Raw genomic sequence first — 21,520 nt, forward strand, 5'->3', positions numbered from 1 at the left:
CATCATCATCATCACCACCACCATCATCATCATCATCATCATCACCACCATCATCACCATCATCACCACCACCATCATCACCATCATCATCATCATCATCATCATCAAGGGTTGACTATACCATCGCCGTGGCTGGTTGAAGAAAAAACACAGAAAAGGAATAACAAGCATTTGCTCTCGGAAATGAGACGGGTCTGAAATTCAGGTAAATTCTATATTTCTATATATTTGAGGAAACTTTCCAAACGGGTTGAATAACAGTACTAGTGCCCTTATACGGTATTAATTTTTATGCTCAGTTTGCCAGTGGTCGGAATAGGACATTGCTTCGCGATCGAGTTACGTTTCTCTTGCAGCACGGGATGCTGAAATCTGAGAGCGCTCTAAACTCCACGATGTATTATAGAAAGAAAGATGATTTAGAAAAAAAAAATATTGTCATAAAGGTTGGAGCTGTCCTAAATGCAGCCCATAATGCACCCTGCATGCTCTGGAAAACGCGTACTGGTCGAGCTTTCCAGGGATTTGGGTCGGGCTGTTGTGGGTCCAGTTGTGCAGCTGGAATAGCGCATAGCAAATACTCGTGATCGATCGATGGATCAACGGTATACGGAAAGGGATTACGGCTACGTTCATTTATCTTTGACTTTGATTTATCACGAACATGCCGGGGTACGAGGTGTCATTGATAATGAGGGTCATGAGAAGGGTAAGGAAATATATGTATCATGTTTTTATACTTGTTGGCAACTGTTGGATGGATTTACTTATGCCACACGCCACAAGACTTGTGACAAGTCGCGCAGTTGGGATTTGGAATTGGATAAGAATTAAGGTCTAATTGCCGGCGATGTCGCCCGTCACTCTCGCCCAATAGACTGTGGGATGGACAAGGAAAATGTCTCTAGTTTTTCATTTCCGTGGGGCGGCAAATACAACCACGGTTCTTGGACATGATAATATGTAAAATATTATGAGTGAATACATGCACAATGTTGCCATCGGTAAATTCTGCTCCTGACCTCAAAATTAAAATAATAATATGCAAAATCGTACCATTGACTCGACTGGAAATTCCGCCATTCACCCCGTGTGTTAAGGACTTCCGTGAACGCGCGCAAGCGTGCACAATGCATGTAACCTCGTTCGCGTTTTATTATTTTTTATTCGCTGTACATGCATGATATACGTTATATACAGAATATACGATGGCGGATAAGATGTCGTCGTCTTCGTTGTGTTTTGACAGCGAAAATGACGATTTATCACTAGCAAATATATGCTACATGCACGTCTTCCCCAAGGAAAGAGGGCCAGTAAATTCCTTTCAAGTAAAGAGCTAGAACAAATTTAAGCCTTTGCTGCATTTGTTGATGTAGACTACCTGGGACTTCAGAATAAAAATAGCTATTCGTGCAGCAGAGAAGTTTGCGATTGACTTGCATGCAACCCGGCCCATCCCAGGGAGCAGTGGCTTAACAGTGCAGGGGGGAGCAAGCTATCCCCCCTGGCGGAGTTCACCGGGAACTTAAAGGGGAAAAAAGAAAAGGGGGAGAATGAAAGGGGAAAAAAGAAAGGCAGTGTATACAGCCACACGCGTGTGTCTTTACCATCCAGCCACACGCGTGTGGTTATATCCAGAACACCTATCTGTGGATACCGCCACACGCCGCCAGTAATAACAGTAAAACACGTACTGGTGTGTAGGTCTGACCGTCTATATCACGATCGAAATAACCTCATTTCTTCATTAAATTCTTACATTCTAAACCCCTTTGATATCCTTAGATCGTTTCAATTTCATTCCCACCGTCTTCTCTCCTTGCTTTTCTTGTCTTGTTACAAACGGTCGTCTGTTTAACAGCAAATTCTCTTTTTCTACTTGTGTGTCGATTCTGGCTTCCTTCGCGGTGGCAGACCCATACAGCGTTAGCGCAGCGCAGTAGTAAACATACACATGTCTACTACTGCGCTGCGCTAACGCTGTATGGGTCTATTCTGCCACCGCGAAGGAAGCCAGAATCGACACAAGTAGAAAAAGAGAATTTGCTGTTAAACAGACGACCGTTTGTAACAAGACAAGAAAAGCAAGGAGAGAAGACGGTGAGAATGAAATTGAAACGATCTAAGGATATCAAAGGGGTTTGTTTAGAATGTAAGAATTTAATGAAGAAATGAGGTTATTTTGATTGTAATATAGACGGTCAGACCTACATACCGGTACGTGTTTTACTGTTATTACTGGCGGCGTGTGGCGGTATCCACAGATTGGTGTTCTGGATATAACCACATGCGTGTGGCTGGATGGTAAAGACACACACGTGTGGCTGTATACACTGCCAACAAGAAAAGGGGGAGAATGAAAGGGAAAGGGGAAAAAGAGGAACTGGAAAACGAAAGAAAGAAGAACAGATAGTTGTCATGAAAAGGTGATTTTGTTTTTTTAAAAATAAGCATGCAAAATCATAAACAAAATGTTGTTTACCGTGGCGTACAGACCAAGAAAAAAAAGGAAAAGGAAAGAGAGAAGGGTGAAAAATATGTTATCTTCTTTAACATTATGTCAAAATCTGAAATTGGATTTTTGTATAATAAAAATGTATAATTTTTTGCTCATGCACTCGCATTGTTTTTTTTTTACCCGATACACCATATCGCCCCTCAAAATGTTGCCTCATGACGCAATTGCCTGCCCCCCCCCCTTTTGAGAAGCAAAATACTAAAATTTGTAATGTAAATATGCCATTAAAAGTAAAGGTGTGCCCCCTCTTTTGAAATTGAAGACCCTTTTTTCGTGTACGAAATATACTTCATTTGTGGGTGAAAACCTTTATTTTTTTTTTGCTTGTCAATTGGTTGAAAAACTTTTTTTTTTGGGGGGGCTGGTCGAAACTTTCCTCTGAAAAATTAGCCCCCTTTTGGAAAATCATGGATCTGCCCCTGATAAGACCGGAGATTTTTTTGCTCTTGTCCCTCCTACATGGCCACCGACCCGTTACGCTCCTGCCCAGCCCGACCAGCATTGCAGCAAGATCCGAATGGATCAAACTAACGTTATAGATGTAACGCGTTACATCTTGCTCAGAGCCAGGTCAAACATCGTTCGTATCACCAGCAATCAAGCTATCGAAGGTGAAAAAGATACAGAGGATGATTTTGAGATGGTGATCCTTGTTATAGCGATCTTTGTCCATGCCAAAATTTTCACTTTGTGCTTTTGCATCAGTTTCATTCTCTGCAAAAGTGAAGCAGTACAAGCTTTGATGATTTTTGTATAGGTCTAGATTTCTTAATTGAATCGATACATAATGTGACTCATATGTCATGACTTACTTCACCGCCACATTTACAAGCCTATGAATAGAAGACGAAGTAAGTCATGAGTCACATTATTCATCATGTTCATCGACTCAATTAAGAAATCTAGATGTAGACCTATACAAAAATCATCAAAGTTTGCACCGCTTCACTTTTGCAGAGAGTGAAATGCAAGAGCACAAAGTGAAAACAAATTACCTTCGATCGCTTGATTGCTCAATGCTGGTGATATACGAACGATGTTTGACCTGGCTCTGGGCAAGATGTAAACGCGGTAGGCCTACATCGAACATCTATATTTATTTTGATCCATTCGGATCTTGCTGAAATGCTGGTCGGACGTCGGGCTGGTCTCCCGGGGCCGGGCTGCATGCAAGTCAATCGCAAACTTCTCTGCTGCACGAATAGCTATTTTTATTCTGAAGTCCCAGGTAGTCTACATCAACGAATGCAGCAAAGGCTTAATTTGTTCTAGCTCTTTACTTGAAAGGAATTTACTGGCCCTCTTTCCTTGGGGAAGACGTGCATGTAGCATATATTTGCTAGTGATAAATCGTCATTTTCGCTGTCAAAACACGACGAAGACGACGACATCTTATCCGCCATCGTACATTCTGTATGATAACGTATATCATGTACAGCGAATAAAAAAAATAAAACGCGAACGAGGTTACATGCATTGTGCACGCTTGCGCGCGTTCACGGAAGTCCTTAACACACGGGGTGAATGGCGGAATTTCCAGTCGAATCAATGGTACGATTTTGCATATTATTATTTTAATTTTGAGGTCAGGAGCAAAATTTACCGATGGCGACATTGTGCATGTATTCACTCATAATATTTTACATATTTTCATGTCCAAGAACCGTGGTTGTATTTGCCGCCCCACGGAAAGTCACAGTCTACAACGTTAGGCAGCGCTTAACGTTAGAGTTATACGGTACCTCGAGTGAAGTTCGTGCACGGGCAGGCTCCACTCCACTTCGCTGTAGTGTATTAAAGCGGTAATGAAGTGGAGCCTGCACGAACTTCGCTCGAGGTACGGTACCGTACCGTACGCTTAGTTAGACCAGAAGCTTCAGTCTCTGTATTTTGGTTGTTCCGGTGAACTGCGTTTGCTCCACGCACCATTGATGGGGATGGTAGTAAAATGTCAGAAATTGTTAAATAAATAACCATCGTTTCTGCCTTCTGGGGATTTATTCAACAATTTCTGACATAATCCGAATCCCCATTCACCGACGGTGTCCGTGTGGGCTCCCATTTATAACAACAGCACTTTTGTCCGACCAGAGTCCAAAGTTTGGGGTTATATAACACATCGAGGTTACAATCTAAGACTAAGTCTAAGGATATGTAAACCACAAATTAAAAATATTTGATTATTCAATTTTAAAATACTTTAAACGATATAGGACCTAGATGAAAATGCATGAAAATTATATTTTACCGATGTTTAGTTGGGAAAAGCACAGCTAATCGATCCAAATTAAGGCAACCATACTGAAATATTTACAAACGAACGGAGAGGGCGTCAACAATATACGAATGTGATATCGATATTGCATTCCACCAGCACACCTTCAAAGCAGTACATACGAAACGATACACTCACGAAGACAAACAATAGTTATAATCGCGATATATCGAGACATCAACGATAATGACGTCATTCAAGATGGCAACTTGCAAGAAAAACTGTCAGGTCAGGAGAAAGTGTCTTAGATGACAGATTTCTCAATCATCCAGTGGATTTTTTTTCAATAACTCCGGTCCAAGGTATGCAATTACTTAAGTTATTTATATTTCCCTGATAATGAAACTAGAAATTTCGCTCAAAAAACAGTTTTAAATCACGATATGTAACGCTAGTTCACTATACGTTGTCTGTAGCCCACGGGCCCCTAACTCTTCAGTCTTTGTTCTCAAGACAAGTTGACCTTGAGAAGCTCCTCCTGATTGGACAAGCACTGGACCTCCCCCACACTAGATTTGAGTATAGGACTCTTCTACATGCTGTAGCCAAGACTACTCCCACCATCAAGTCTTGGCAGCTCATCTTGGACAAGTATAATCTCCCTGACCTTCACTCTCTTCTGCTCAAACCCATCTCCTACATCACTTGGAAGAAGATCTCAAATAGGGCAGTTACAAACAAGGTTAAAGATGAGGTACTGGCTGCTATTGAGTCAAAATCTACTCTTTCGTTGTGGAGGAACATAGATCTACCAGCGGCAAACACACTATACCCCAGCTCCCAGTTCCTAAGACGGGCTGTTGTCATCAGGTCACAGTTAGTGAGTCAGACGTACCCACCTCAGTGCAGGCTCTTTTTTTGTCGCCTATGTCTTCAAGGTGATGAAGACACCATCCACTTCATAGCTAGCTGCCATGTGTTTGACACTCAGCGTGATGAACTTCAAGAAGAAGTAAGAAAATTAGGCCTTCCTGCATTGATCTGCTCCTTATTTTCCCAAGACTGCTGTGAAGACTATGCTAAATCCATTCTATTACCTGTCCATCCAAAACTATCTTCTTCCTTGCATGACAAGTTGACCACTAAACTCTTACTCTTCCTGCACAAAATCCACATCTCTCGTACCTCCTTTCTCTCTTCTCTCTCTTGAATGTGTATTAAATTGTACTGTATCACCGATACTACTCTGAGGAAGTGCTTTGTGCTCTTATAATCATTTATGCAACAATACAGCAACCAGCTGTAGATCTCCGGGATCAGCGGAGGAAGAAGTATGGTGAGTGGAGCCAACGTAGTTCAGCGGAACAACCAAAATACAGAGACTGAATGAAGCTATTGGTCTATTAAAGCCCATGCATTCAGGACATGTTGGGATCTATGTACAACGGATTAGAGAGCACAGTCTTTTGGAAGAGTTAGGCCAGCATCCCTACATTCAAAATCACAAAATCTACATGTATGCTGCAGAAGCACGACAAGACCCAGTCCCACCTCTTTGGACAAATTCTTGAGGTGCCAAAGTCTGCCGCAGATGATATTCTATTCCTGCTGACAAATCTGCCAGTTTCTTCACAGGTTGTTCTCGACAGGCAACTCATTGCTCTTGACCATAGTCGCTTTGAGTTCAGGAGATTTTTTTGCAGCTCTTAATGCTGGAACACCTGCTAATGGGCGTTACAAGCCAGAGTGAAGAAGTATGACCTGCCAGATCTACATGCATAGTCTCATCTCCAATCTGCCATCATATTCCAACTGGAAATGTACATGTATCTCTAGATACAAAGTGTTTCATGCGGTAAGACAACTCACTCTGCAAGGAATCTGTTCTAAATCTTCACTCAGGCTCTGGATAGACAAGGTCCCACCTGCTGCTAACCTCCTACAAGTACATGTATATCCTAAGAAATCCATATCACCTACAATTCGGCATGCAATTGTGGCTAGAGCCCTACTACTGTCCTCTACGTAAACTCAAACTTTCTATACTCTGAAGAAATCCTCTACTCGTCAGTGTACCTGCCCCATATGTAACTCTGCGGATGAATCAGTGGAGCATTTTGGTGGAGCTTGTCCCAATCTCAACCATGTGTGCCTGGATTTTGTCAACAAAGCAAAGGAGCGAAAATAGACCACACGTTTTGTCACAACCTTCATGACAGCGATGACTGGTGCTACCTTATTATCCTACCATCTTGCTTCTCATCTGAAAATCACAATAGTACTCCTACTATCCCTCATTTATTTTCACAAAATCCATAACCCCCAGCTCTATGTCTCTTGAAATTTCCTAATATTGGATCTGTGATTTAATTACATACATTTATATTCCATCTGGACTCCAGGAATCTCCAAAGAAGTGGAGGGATTAGTTTATGTAAAAGAGAGATGCTGCCCATTCATTTTTTTTTGTAACTAGTCTTGCCTCAAGATTTGTGGATTTTCCTGACCACACTAAATAAACCAATACATTGGCAAAATTGTATGCATTATATAATTTGACAAGATACAGCCATGTCTTAGATATTTGTTAGGATCCAATAATTTTCATTTATTGATTTTTGCAGGCCCTCCTCACTTTCCTTCTTTTTTTTTTTTTGGGGGGGGGGAGAGAAGATACAGCCTTCTAGATCTAGACTCTCTCTGAAAAATATGGCATGTAATTGTGCCACTGTGGCTCAGGAAATGAACAAAGCATAAGTATATCTAAGAAAATTGAAATCAATGTTTTTCTCATTTTTTTCAGCCAGAAATGGTAGATGCATTGAAGCGATCACTCACTCAAGTGATGGAGAATGGAGGCATTGTGAGAAAGATTGAAAACCTTGGAGAAAAGCAGTTACCTTACCGGATCAGAGCCCATCGACAGAATTTTAGCTATGGACAGTGAGTTAAAAGGGGAATGTCACCCTTATGGAAAGATTTATGTAAAACAAGAAGGAACAAATAAAAGAATATTGGTAGAGGTATTAGGAAAATCTGTCAAAGATTAAGTTATTAAAATTCAATTATTGGATTTGTGATGTCCTGTGCAAGCAGGTTTCTCATATACCGGTATTGTGTATATAAAAATCAATGGAATGCCTTTTCTAAAAGTGAAAGTGGTTTTTAGCTCGTCCAGCCTGAAGGGCAAGATGAGCTTGTGGCGTGGCGTCCGTCATCTGTCATCCGTCGTCTGTCGTCCGTCCACAATTTCAAAATGCTTTCACCATTTCTAGTCTGATTTCAATTCTGTTTACTTTATATGATAGCACTAGGTGGGGCATTCAAAACTTCTACACAGAATTTTGAAATTCATTAAATATGATAATTTATGCGCATTTTTCAAAATTCACAAAAAATGCTACTTCTCTATTTGTTGACCGATTTTGATTTTTTTTGCTTCCATCTGAAAAATATCTGAAAAATGTGTTATTTTTTATGTAGGGGCAATACAGTGCGTCCCAGAATAAACGAAACCGAGATTTAGCGATCATTTATCATTACTTAATCATAAATAAAATAGACAAATGACCTACCAATTTAAAGCTTAGAATCTCCTCTTTCATCTGATATTACTTAGCTTATTTCTTATTCACGCATGAGTGAGCAAAAACAATGTGAAGAAAGGATACCAAAATCTCATTTGGCGAGGGGTATCTGGGTTTCAAAAAGAAAACCACATTTCTGAAAAGTTAAATATCTGCTCTTTAATTTGGTACCTCAATTACAGAAAATGGTCAAGAAATAAAAAAGTTCTGGTCATTTGAAATAAGGCTTGCATTTCCATAATTTCATGAGATAAACGTGTTTTCACCGGTTTCCCACAGAAGCTTTCACATGGTGAACAAAAGATTCAATGCATGGCTGATCGTCAACAAAACGGAGTGTCGAGTGAGTTTGAAAGCCAGCCTGGAGAACCTCTTCATTTTATGAAATTATTGAAATTCAAGCCTTATTTCAAATGACCGGAACTTTCTTATTTCTTGACCATTTTCTGTAATTTAGGTATCAAATTAAAGAGGAGATATTGAACTTTTCAAAAATGTGGTTTTCTTTTTGAAACCCAGATACCCCCCGCCAAATGAGTTTTTGATATCCTTTCTTCAAATTGTATTTGCTCACTCATGTGTGAATGAGAAATAATGTAAGTAATATCAGATGAAAGAGGAGATTCTAAGCTTTAAATTGGTAGGTCATTTGTCTATTTTATTTATGATTAAGTAATGATAAATGATCGCTAAATCTCGGTTTCGTTTTTTCTGGGACGCACTGTATAATGAGTGATGACCTTTTGACCTTTGCATTGTCCTTGAATTTGACCCCCGGGGTCACACTATTTTGAGTCAATATTTCAATATATGAATACCCAACATTATTTCTATATAATATAGAAAAAGTGGAGGTGTATTATTTGTTGTTTTTGTTCCAACTTCTCTCAAAGAAGGCATACTTTTTGCAAATATTTTTACTACAGTCCCACACATACTAATTTCTGTATTGTATAGTGAATACACATATGTATGTTGATACGAAGTATCTCAATTCTTTGTTAGTTACTGGGAATTCCGAAATTTTCCATGTATGTACATGTAATGATGTGCATGCCTGCAAATCATCATTATGAAGTAGGTCCATGAGAAACATGAATTACACTACCTTAATACATTTTACCAATCTCCCGGGGGCAGCCACATATAGTGCTGTACACACGCTTGACCAAAAAACGTGTTTAAAGGGGTGGTTTTTCAGTTTTGGATGCGATATTTTATTTATATATATATTATAGTGAATAAAGCCTGTAAAAAACTTGTTTACGGGGTTATTTTGCACACAGAAAAACTCGTTTAGGTGGTGTTTGGAAATAATTTGGCCATGTGTGTGTACAGCAATACATTTGACTGCCCCGCCCACCCCAGGGCCAATCTTGTAGTGATCAGAGCTCAAGAGAATGTGTCCAATGTGGGTATATTTTTGCAATATAAGTGTCTGAGATGACATATTTCTGAGATGATGATGAAGTAGGAGAAGGAGCATTAATCTAGAATGTTTTCTTCTCCATCCCAACACATGTCTTTGTGTCTTCCTTTGCTGGCCCATGAGGATGCATAAATTTGACAGGATAGTCTCCAAACTCTGGAGATCTCATCTACCGTACTAATCAAGGGTTAATCATGATCACTATTATAAGAAGGTTTTATACCTTCGCAAATTGGACCGTAAACACATAGATTTCCTAGCGAAATAAATACATGTACCCTGTTTTCGTTATTTAAGTGTTTTTGATGCCCTTTTTACTCATATACGTAACATGCAATATCCTGAAAAAGAGATAGTTTGTACATGTTTTTTGGTTGCGCATGTTATCTACTTGTCAATGGAAGTCCCCTCCCCCCGTCTAACTTCTGATCACTAAGCAATGTGTTCCCTTGATAAGTTTGACAAATAATTGTACAAAGCAAGTGCTATCTGAATGGTCACCCATGAAATGGTACATCTACAGTGTACATTGTATAGCGAAAGATAGCTAGGCATGTGTCCAAGCAAAAAACAAAACAAATAAACTACTGTAAGTTGAGGAAAGAGTTGGTTCTAAAAGCAGGAACTTGTTGTCTTATCAATGAATCAGTGAATCTGGTTAATTCTACATACAATGTATGAAATGCTTTTTTGGTGGGGGAGGGAGGGGCTCAGCTCAATGGATCAATTTGTATACATAAGGCGGTTTCAAACCGCCTCGATCACAAGAATCCCCGTTAAATTACGAGAACTTTTTAAGGCTAAAAAATACCCGTTAATTATTCCTGCATTCACACCGCCCCGAAACACATCCTTCGGGATTAGTTCCCGAAGTTACGAGCATGCGCAGTGTGGTCTGATAAGCAGGCAAGGCGGGAGATTCAAAATCACTAGCCCAGCAGCCACCCACGCCGCCGCGCCCAACGACACGCTGGGATAAAAGTTCCCGTAATTTGCTTTCACATCGCCAAAATACCTGCGACCTTGGAAAAATCCCCACGAAAGTTCTCGTAATTTCGCCAAGTACCTACTATTTAGCGGGTATTTTCTTTCGGGGAGATTACGCGTAGTTTGCTTTCACATTACCAAAATACCTGGTATTTTCTGATCGGGGTAAATTTCCCGATCAGAGAATACCTGGAACTGGCGAACTTCGAGGCGGTCTGAAACCACCTATTGTACACTGTATGAACAATCCTGTACATGAAACCCACACAGTGAAAGTTTGTTTACATTACAAAGAAATTGCAGTGGGTCATACATGTATCTGCCTCATATGGTAATTATGGGCATGGTACTATTCCTCCATGATAAAACATTAACTGTTTACTGAGTTTGGCTGGACATAAACTACATGTTCAAGAACAATGGAAAGACATAAATTGTACAGCTTCAGTAAAATAGTGCATTCATCCCTTATTGCATCACAAGTATTGAATGCATGTTCACTGACCCAGCACAAATAGATATGTGTGGGACTGTAATGACAATTTTTGCAGTAAGAAAGCATATTTGAGAGGGGTTTTAAGACAAAGAAAAAAATAATACACTTCCAATTTTATGATATTGTGTAAAAATAATGTTAGGGATTCAGACATAAAAATATTGACTAAAATAGTGTGACCCTGGGGGTCAAATTCAAGGTCAATGCAAAGGTCAACACTTATTATTGCCCCTACATAAAAAATAACACATTTTTCAGATAGTTCATTCAATTTCCTATCCAATGATATCATTTTTACTGATTTGGGTGCATCGGTTACCAAGCCACGGTCATTTAAAACTTGGTGGCCGCGCCCGTTTTCGGTCAAATCACCGAAATTGGGCATGTCATAACGGGAAAACTGTGCATCCGATTGCGCTGAATAAAAAATATGTGGACATGGGCCATGTCAAACTCCCTATACCGAAAATGAACGAATTCTTAGATGGTGCGATTTAACTCGTTGGGTGAATTGACATGGAATGACCCTACAGTGTCAACTGGGCTGAAATTAAAATTGTGTTAAATTGTGTTGCGAGATGCCGGATGAGCTCCACATCATTGATGTGCTAGTTATTTGACCTTTTTTACATGTATATGAAGTTACAGCCAAATCATTTCATACCTGATCATTGGCAATGCGAACAGGAAATGGGATGTCAGTCAGCCAAGTCCATCTGCCCCATCTATACATTGGCTGAATATATTCCTCAAAACATCTATTTTTGCTCAATCTAATGATAATACGTCTGTGATATATTATATATGTCTATTGTTGTACCCTTTCTTATTTATACCTCATTATCTCTCAAACTACCCCTTCACTTCGTCAGATACTTTGTGGTAGACTTTGATGGCCCGCCTACCGTCATTGAACCTCTCAATGAGTACTTCCGCCGTGACATTGATATCATCCGTCCTAGCATCCTGAACAGAGCGTCCGAGCAGTGGCCAGAAGACATGGTCTGTGAAGGACCTCATGATGAACGTTATAACCCAATGGTAAAGAATCTGAAGAAACTCAAGGTCAATGTCTTACAAGAACTGGAAGATGCCAACGTGAAGTTATCGTAGCATTGATGATTGTTCAAAAGGTGTAGGAGAGTGCCATCCATCCTTGGAAGATTGATGCAACAATTCTGTTGCACTTATCTGCAGGAACTAGAACTTTCCACTGTGTCAGCAATGAGCATTGAGCATCCACAAGTATGGTCATAGAATGTTATCTCTTTATTGTGATGAGAAGCATTGCTGTGTTGCGCTCAAATGTTTTAACTGCTATTGGCTCCATCTTTAGACCCAGAACCCAGCTGGTCCTATTTCTGGATAAAGCCATTTGGAATTTTGGAAAAGCTGCCGTTTGGCTGGAGAAGTCATGGAGGCCCTTAGTTGCAATGGATCCAGTCCACTATAACCTGATGGATATTATTTTTGTGATATAAGCCACCTTACTAAGTAAAGAAAAACGAAATGTCTCTTCCATTTTCAACATCTTTAAATTTCAACTTCCTACATCTGGGGGTGTCGTGATCTAGAAGGTACGTCTCGTTTTTCAATCAGAGAGACGTTGGTTCGAATTTCCGTCAGCAAGAAATTAACCTACATCATGCTGCACTCAACCTAGGTGAGGTGAATGGGTATCAGGCTGGATTACTTCCTTGAATGCACCAAGCTCCTTTAATAGCAGGTGGCGAGAAAGCTGGGGATAGTGTGCCATTGAAGAGGCAACTAGATAATTGGCTTCTCATAAATCCTATATATAAGTATTAATTTTATTACCGGTACACAGAAATGTGAACCATAACAAAACTTGTAGTAGATATTAAAGTCAACCTTACGCAAGTCAAATGATCTAAATTGCATCAGGGCGTTTTTGCACCGATGTGGTGTTTGGAAATGTTTTTCAAATGAAGTGTTTTTGCACCGACATGAAGACTTCAGACCAGGGACCTGTCTTACAAAGAGTTGCAATTGATCCGATTTATCACAACTATGGAAAGCCAGCAATGACAAAATCTGAAATACATGTTTGAAATATTTTCTAGATGTGCTGTACAATTCATACATTCATTGATTTCTTGAAAATTCAGAGTTTTTCTTTTTGCTCTCAAATGACAATGTGCAATTTTTTTTAGAAAATGACATTGGTGCATTCCCAAACAGTTGAGGTCGATGGGATTAATTGTTACACTTTGTAAGCTGGGCCCCAGAATATGTGAAATCTGTCACTAATGTCTTCGTTATTTTTGTTAGTTTTTTTCAATTTTGTCAGTCTAACAGATTTCTCTGGTCCCATGAGATTCGACTAAGGCACAGGAACCTGGCTCCCGTAACACAAAATTTAGCAATTAATCGATGGATCCTAACGATTGATTGTTCATTGTAGTCAATGGAATCAATCCATTCCTAAGATTTGTGTTACTTGCCCGAGTAAAACTAATGGCAATCCTTTGTACTTGTTATGAAAACATTGACATTGTTACCAACCATGTATTATTGAAATAAAACAAACGGTTCTAATTGATTAAAACTAATGTGGTCAGTAGCGGACCGTGACCCAGAGGAGACAAAGCATTGGGGGGGCACTGCATTGTTTGTGAACAATGCCGTGCCCCCCAATGCTTTGTCTCCTCGGGGTCACGGTCCGCCACTGAATGTGGTGTTGGAAGATGATATTTTTAATCATTTAAAAATTTCAGATGCTTTACAAGTGATAGATCAATTTTAACGTAAGCAATTAATGCGTACTTGTTGATGCAAGACGCGGACCATCAATAAATTCCAAATTTGCAGAATTGCAGTGAAATGTGTGACTTTCATTTGAGTTTGGGACCTACATGTAAATTGACTTGCCTTCAATTACTGGTGTCTTGCAACACCCCATTAGATTTTAAACATTTAATGATTGTAAAGATTTGATATACTTATTTCCTTTTTTTTCCTTTCTCAAACCCCCCTTTTAAGTAATTCAAAATGGAATATTAATGGAAATGTGTTAAAAAAAAAATCACTCCTGAATCACAGTACCCTGGCATTACCCCTGTAGGTAATATTTTTTTTTGAGATTTGATAATCTGTGAGGGAAGAAGGGAAGGGGGGGGGGGCCCAATGTCTGTGAACCCCAAATCATTATTTTGCTGCCATGGTAAGTGTTACAGGAGATTTTTTAAATAAAAAACAGCAACCGACATGTACTTTCCCCTTGGGAGCAGTATTATGCAGTAAAAAAAAGGTAAAAGCAAATGATTTTAACAAGTTCCAAGTGTTTTGTTGGTTGTGAATGTAGTGTGGCTTATACATACATGTACGTGCATACATGTATTTTAAGGACTTATTAAACCAGGGAAGGTATACAATAGTTACCCAATATAATGTTAAAGGTATTGTTTAACTTGTGAGTAGCCGATTTAAAAAATTCTCAAGCCAAGATGAAACATGTGTACAAGTACATATATTAGAACTAATAAACCCTGAAAACAACAATTATTGAGAATGAAAAGCTAAAACTACAAGGCAAACACCGATTTTGTAAATAGGCGTCTTATAGACTCCTAAATAGTACACATAAGTGTATGAGATGAAATTAAAGGGGAAGTTCACCCTGAAGAAAACTTTCTTGTAAAAATAGCAGAAAAAATAGTAAAAAATATTGGTGAAGGTTTGGGGAAAATCCGTTAAAGAGTAAGAAAGTTATTAGAGTTCAAAGTTTTGGATTTGTGACGTCATAAACGAGCAGCTGTCCCATGTGTTATGTAATATAAAATGCATAAATTTCAAATTTTGTATGGTTCCTGATGACTTAATTTTGTTTTCTTTTCATGATCGGGTGTGAAACGATTTGTCTATTGATATACAAAAGTTACAGTGAAAACCATTTTCAATTTTCTGAGAAAATGACATTTCATTGATTTTTTACCATTCGCTATGTAGGAATGCTGCTCGCATATGACGTCACAAATCAAATAATTGAAATTCTAATAACTTTTTAATTATTTGATGAATTTTTCTCAAACCTTCGGCAATATTTTTCATTAATTTTTCTGCTATTTTTACAATAAACTTTTTGTCAGGGTGAACTTCCCCTTTAAGATGGCATTTCCGGTCACTTTATATTTCAATTTTTGAAGCACTAAATAATTATTTTCGAACGCAATTTTTTCTGGGATTCATTTTTGTAACATATTACAGACACAGGTGACAAGTGTGACCTTCTAGCTCAGATTTTTAAAAAGTCAAACCAATGTTAACCAATCACTTTAATCTTCATTTATGGTGTCACGCTTGGTGTCCGTCCGTCTGGCTGTCTGTCATACTAGCATAGATTCCAGCAGTTCTGTTGATTTTTGGTCAGAAGGTCAAAGGTGAATTCGCCACCTTCCACTTTTCTTGCTCGACCAATAACTCCCTTTTCCGTGTTTCAGGCGGGCGTATTATGTGCTCGCCTTAGCGTTTAATCAGGACAAGACAGTTGAGGAAAGGTGAATGGGGTACGTTAGTATAGTCAAGTGTTCAGGAAGGATGTTTATTATGTTTTGAGTTCAAGATGGCTGTCTGAGGGAAAGGGGCGTGGAAGAAGATCTGAAAGTGGTGGAGTAAAGATGGAGGGTTGGGTTGAGGGAGGAGGGTGCACTGAATATCGAGAAGTGGAGGAAGGAAGTGATGGTGGTTTCTTTTAAGTGTGAGGTGAATCCGGCCAGCCCCGTAGAAGTCAGTCAGACTGCAGCTGGTCCCAAGAAACTGGCTTCTTTCATCCAAGTGATATTCATGACTTTCAAGGTTTTGCATATTTAAGGAGCTGGATGGGGACCAAAACGCTTCTTTTCAGTCTGTCATTGCTGCTCTAATTGTGCATCGAATTTCATGAATTTGGTACCATTGTAAAGAAGAATCATTCTTTCAGGTCATGTGTTTGGATTTATTCAAAGATTTTTGTAATATAGGTTAAAAATTTGATCTAAAATATGCTACAAAATAAATATTTTCACCTGACATAAGCTGCTATTTTCACACTTTTTTTTTGTTTGAGCCCAAATGATTTTTATATCATGATAAAGCTGAATATGTATGCTTTGAAATGATATAGGTTTCAAACTAAGAATTGGTTTAATCGGGTCAAGATCACACTTTTCATTTGCCAAGTACATAATGCAGTTTGAAAACAAGAATACTGCACTCTGATTGGTCAAAGAGACCACCCAGTGGCAAATTCCAACAGTCCTAGTGCCTGGGTTCGTGGGAAGGTCACACTTCCTATGTGGTAATCTCCTCAAAGAGGCCGTTCTCATTACGCTTTCTAAAACTAGTTTACTGGAAACCGATTCAGGAAACCACTTTGGAAGATCGCTTTGCTAGCGTTCTCACTTGATCACACGAAAGTGGTTTTCAAAATCACTTCACGTAAAGCGCTCTTGTTGCTATGGAAACGCTCTCAGTGGGATGACACGTTTCGCGCGAAATTCGAAACCGCAGCATAAGCATTCTACACCTGTCGTGTGGAGTAGCGCGCTCAAAATGTGCGAACCATTTTTACTTTCAAACTTCATTTTTTTTCTGAGCCAATCTGTCCATATTACTGAGTTGGGTTTTACATAAATATCCTCATCTGTTGTGTAACTTTCTTTAATAATAAACGTAATCAGTTCTTTATTTGGATGTAGAATATGGGTACTGTCTAAACTTTATTCTTATGTCGGTCGTTTTTTTCTAACCAAAGTTAAAAAATTACATGAGATGTTTCTATAGTGGTATGAAATATATTTTTAAAAGGGAATAATTATGTTCTTTTCCATTCTTATCTTTTCATGTCTTGTGTGAAATGGTAGTGGAATTTAAATTTAATTCAGATAAAAAATTGGGAGTACACGTCAAAGCCATTTTGCCGGGAGGTGGACAATTCCAATGCGCATTTTCCAGACCAGTCGAGAACGAATACTATCGAAAAAAGAATCGACCCAATGATTCTATAAAAGCGGGCCTTTATATATAGGAAGGTGACTGTAAGTGTATACCCCTAGTCAGTTTCTAAGGCAATCGTTGACAATAGTCACTTGCAGGTGGGTATTATGGCTGCTAACAGAATTTATTGTATACGAGGTAAAAAAAGAACAACCTGCTCCTAATCATGTACACACACAAACACATCCACACACACACCCACCCTCACCCCACACACACATGCACACACGCATACACAACCAGATTTTAAGTGGTGTCTGAGCCTGTTTTTTTTCAACCTGGTTAAGATGATGATGATGATAATGAAAACATTCATTACAATAAAAGTCATCTTAAATAATTCCACTTATAGAGCGCTAACATAGATTTAGTGCTCTGAATGTCGATGGCTCCTTGTGATATATGAACTCTGAAGAATCGACTTGAAATTCATGTTTGGAGTGGAGATGATCAAACTATTTTTGGGTCACAAGGTCAATGTAACAGAGATTTTATGAATTATTTCAGGTGTCTTTCATGGATCAACTTTCAACATTGTTCATGCAGTGTATGCACAATCATGGGAGTTATGATGATCATATAAGGCCAACAAGGAGGTCATATTATATCTGATATACAAACACTTTGCATCAGTGGCGTACCTAAGATTTTCCACAGGGGGGGGGGGGGGGCAAATTAAAAATTTGACAAGCAAAAAAAAAAAAGGTCTTCAACCCAAAATATAGGATTTCGTACCAGAAAACAAATTTGATAAGCAAAAAAAATAATAACCGTCTAAAAGCTCGTCGGGGGGGGGGGCAGGGGTACGTCTCTTGCATGGGCTGTGACCCGTCAGGGGGAGCAGACTGCCCCCCACCGTAGGTACGATAGTGCTTTGCATGTATGGGGGTCACATGATGATCAGTCATAAACGTCATGGCTCAGTGGAAAATTCATAATTAGACTTGGTTTATATTAAAAAGTAAAGAAGGCACAAGACAGTAAAATTATTACAATGTTATAAATATCAGTAGCGGATCCAGGCGGGGTCAGAAATGACGTCGCCCCAATAAGAACACCCAGACCGTCCGCAGCGGCCTCTCACCTCCCTCGCTCCTGCCCCACCCCGCCCCCTTGGGAGGGGGGCTTCCATTCACGAGTGGATACCATGCGCGACCATGGGGTCTCGAAAAGCACCCTAAACCAGTATTTCCATCTTCTGAAAATGCACCCCTAACAAGTATCGGCGTGTAACCCTACCCTTAAGAAAACAGAACCCTTGGCAAGTATTTCCTGAATCGATCCCCTTAAAGGTCAAGTCCACCCTAGCAAAATGTTGATTTGAATAAATAGAGAAAGATCAAACTAGCATAACGCTAAACACTTCATCAAAATCGGATTTAAAATGAGAAAGTTATGGCATTTTAAAGTTTCGCTTATTTTCACAAAACAGTGTTATGTACAACTCAGTGATATGCAAAGAGGGAATGGTCTGCCAATATCAACCTTGACCCTAATACCCCCATCTCACTAGATGGCGATTCCGCTGCGATCGTCAAAAATCGACAAAGCGTGGTATATCGTAGCTTGAACGTGGCTTGATCTTTTCAATCTTCTCCGTCGTACCTTGATCTTTTCTGAAGCGGCAAGGATCGCCACCATCTTCCTGGTCGCCACAAAATTTTGAACATGTTCAAAACTTACGTAGCGAGATCGCGGAGGTGCTAAAGCGCATCATAATCGAGTCAAGGGCGTATTACAAACGACATATTCGTAGCTGTAACGAAGCTCCAACGCACAAAGCGTAGTAGAAGCGCATTAAAAGCGGCACCGATCGCCCGTGTTTTTCAGGCCCGTTCCCAAGACAATTCTGCTACGCTGCTTCCGTTTACGAGGCGACTGCCTTGCGCTCGACACGCTTCACACCGTTTCCACCACGACGCTTTCCCTTTGGGTGGCATGTGGCACACGTTCTCAGCCCGCTGCAGGCATTCGCGTTGCGCTTTTGCTGCGCTGCTGATGAATGGCCAGCGATTGAGCAGCGACCGTCTGCGCTGCTATGAAACAACGTGCCGATGGTAGCGGATTATCACATTTTCAACAGATTACGAGGCGACACCACGACGTTTTCAAATATACTTCCCAGAAAAAGGACCAAAGAGGGAAGCTGCCCAATCTGTTATGCCGGCGGTCCAAGAGGAAGCGAACAAGAGGTTATGGTGGTGGTAGAGGAGGAGGATGAAAATCTAACTGCTGAGCCAGCTTGAGAGAGAAAAAAAAGACACTCGCATGTCTTGATGACGAAATGGGTTACCTCCGCAAAAATATATAAATTGAATATGTTTTAAAAATAGAATGAATTCTAACTACAGTGACAGTAAACAATATTAAAATTTTAATGATTCGATCACTGATGTATTGATTGGGAAAGCACACTTTATGGGGATTCTGGCATTGTGCCCCCCCCCCCTTATGAGTGCTCTCTCATCAGTAGACTACTTCTTGAAAGCAAATTTGAAAGGAATTTACCTAACAATTTTGAGTGACAAACTTTTGTGGAAAAAAATAAACAAAATATAAAACATTTTTATGCTCTTTTATGAAATTCTGGATGCATCCCTCATATTAACTATTAGGCTCATCGACATCTTTTGAGTGAAATTTTAATATATATTGTATATTATGACTTAAGTGACAGCCAGGATCGGACCCAGTATCTTTTTGGCCTCCTCCTTCTACTGTCCTCGTATCAGGTTCTCGTATTCAACTTCTAACTGAAGTTGTTGTATAATGCTAAGATGTATAAGTCCAACCAAATTCTGGACATCCATCTTGGTCGGAGGTTGGCAATCGACTGAAAAATGTCTCATGTGCCGCGATCAATATGCCGATTGCTTGAAATCGTTTCAAGAGCCCATCATGAACGTAACACAATCGTTCCATTCGTAGCACCACCGTACCGAGGTCCTAATTAGCGTATGGGCCTCGTTGTACGGTCGCTTTGATCGCAGAAGCAGCGCATCACATCTGCCTCAAATCGTGGCAAGAGAGTGGCAGCGTCGTACTACCAGCGTATTACCGTTGCCTTCAGCGCAGGTCCGTCGCAGTGAAGTTGTAGTGCAATCGCCTCGCAGGCTAAAAATAGAAATCGAGGACGATTCTGCTACGCTTTGCGGGATTTAGACAGATCGCCATGGTCGCCATGGTCGCCATGATCGCCATCCTAGTGAGATTGGGGCCTTAACTCTCAACAGCTATGGGCGATCCTCCCCTTCACTCGCAACGCCAGCCCCCAAACATTAGAAAGCTACTAGTAAGCAGCGAACTGCCCAAGCTTTCGCCCCCAAAAGGCAACAAAAGATGTGGCAAGCCACGATGCCAAGTGTGCACTTACTTAACTACCGACAGCACAGTAAAAATTTCTCAGTCCCTTACTGTCCACCCCCCTAACCCCACATGTGACGCACAGAATGTCTTACTAGTATATGGCATAATGTGTACCAAATGCCCGGGAGCTCTTACATTGGTAAAACTGGCACCAAATTTCGCACTAGATTCAATAACCACAAAAGCTCCATCACCAAAAACAAAAAGGACTTTCTTGTGGCCGACCACTTCCACTCTGTCAAAGATATCAAAGTCTGCATCTTCGGCGGAGGATACAGATCGGCAGAGGAACGGAAATGGGCTGAGCTGAGACTCATGCCGTGTTTACACAGTGACACGGCTCGGGGGTTCGACACGCGAGCCGTGCTCAACACGGCAATTTTATGCTGTGTAAACGGGATCAGTGTGATCCGGGATCAGTGTGATCCGCGAGCCGTGTCGAACACGGCTTTTTCGATCCGCCAAAATCGTAGGTTTCAACCCGCGAGCCGAGTCAGACTCGGCAATTTTTTCGTGTGTAAACAGAAAGCCGTGTCGAACTCTCTTGACCTAGGTCACTGCGCGCGCTTTCACTTTTGGCATTGTTGTTGTTCGCACGGACAAGATTCGATTCCGGCGGTGAATTTCCCGCCTTTAATTTGCGACGTCATAATTCTTCTTCCGTTCGAGATCCGCGAGCCGTGTTGAACTCGCCTTTTTATATGTAAGATAGAGTCAAAAGGGGCCTAAGCTTTCGATCCTAGCAGAATCTTCGTCGGAGGCAAAATGACAAACATAAAGTGGAACAACCATGATATAGACCACAAACATCCAACAGCAACACTAGAAACAAGGAGACAAAAAGGGCATTAGTGAGAAGAGATGACCAATCAGGTTAATGAAGGGGAAGAAACAAAAGGAGTGGGTAGACACAAAGGGAAGTAGG

At 40.3% G+C, this 21,520-nt stretch overlaps 1 protein-coding gene across 2 annotated transcripts; it reads left to right on the forward strand.

Annotated features, from left to right (window-relative positions):
- Nucleotides 1-579: 579 nt before the first annotated feature.
- LOC121414265 (28S ribosomal protein S6, mitochondrial-like) lies at nt 580-13,767 on the forward strand. 2 transcript variants are annotated; one of them, XM_041607381.1, is made up of 3 exons: nt 580-709; nt 7,544-7,679; nt 12,108-13,767. In XM_041607381.1, the coding sequence occupies exons 1-3, from the start codon at nt 595-597 to the stop codon at nt 12,346-12,348; spliced, it is 492 nt and encodes a 163-aa protein (XP_041463315.1). In that variant the 5' UTR covers nt 580-594; the 3' UTR covers nt 12,349-13,767. The 2 variants fall into 2 exon arrangements, with proteins under 2 accessions (XP_041463315.1, XP_041463316.1); XM_041607382.1 differs by having other exon boundaries at nt 607-709; nt 7,540-7,679.
- Nucleotides 13,768-21,520: the final 7,753 nt, after the last annotated feature.

Source organism: Lytechinus variegatus, chromosome 4 (assembly GCF_018143015.1).
Source record: "Lytechinus variegatus isolate NC3 chromosome 4, Lvar_3.0, whole genome shotgun sequence".
Lineage (NCBI taxonomy): Eukaryota > Metazoa > Echinodermata > Echinoidea > Temnopleuroida > Toxopneustidae > Lytechinus > Lytechinus variegatus.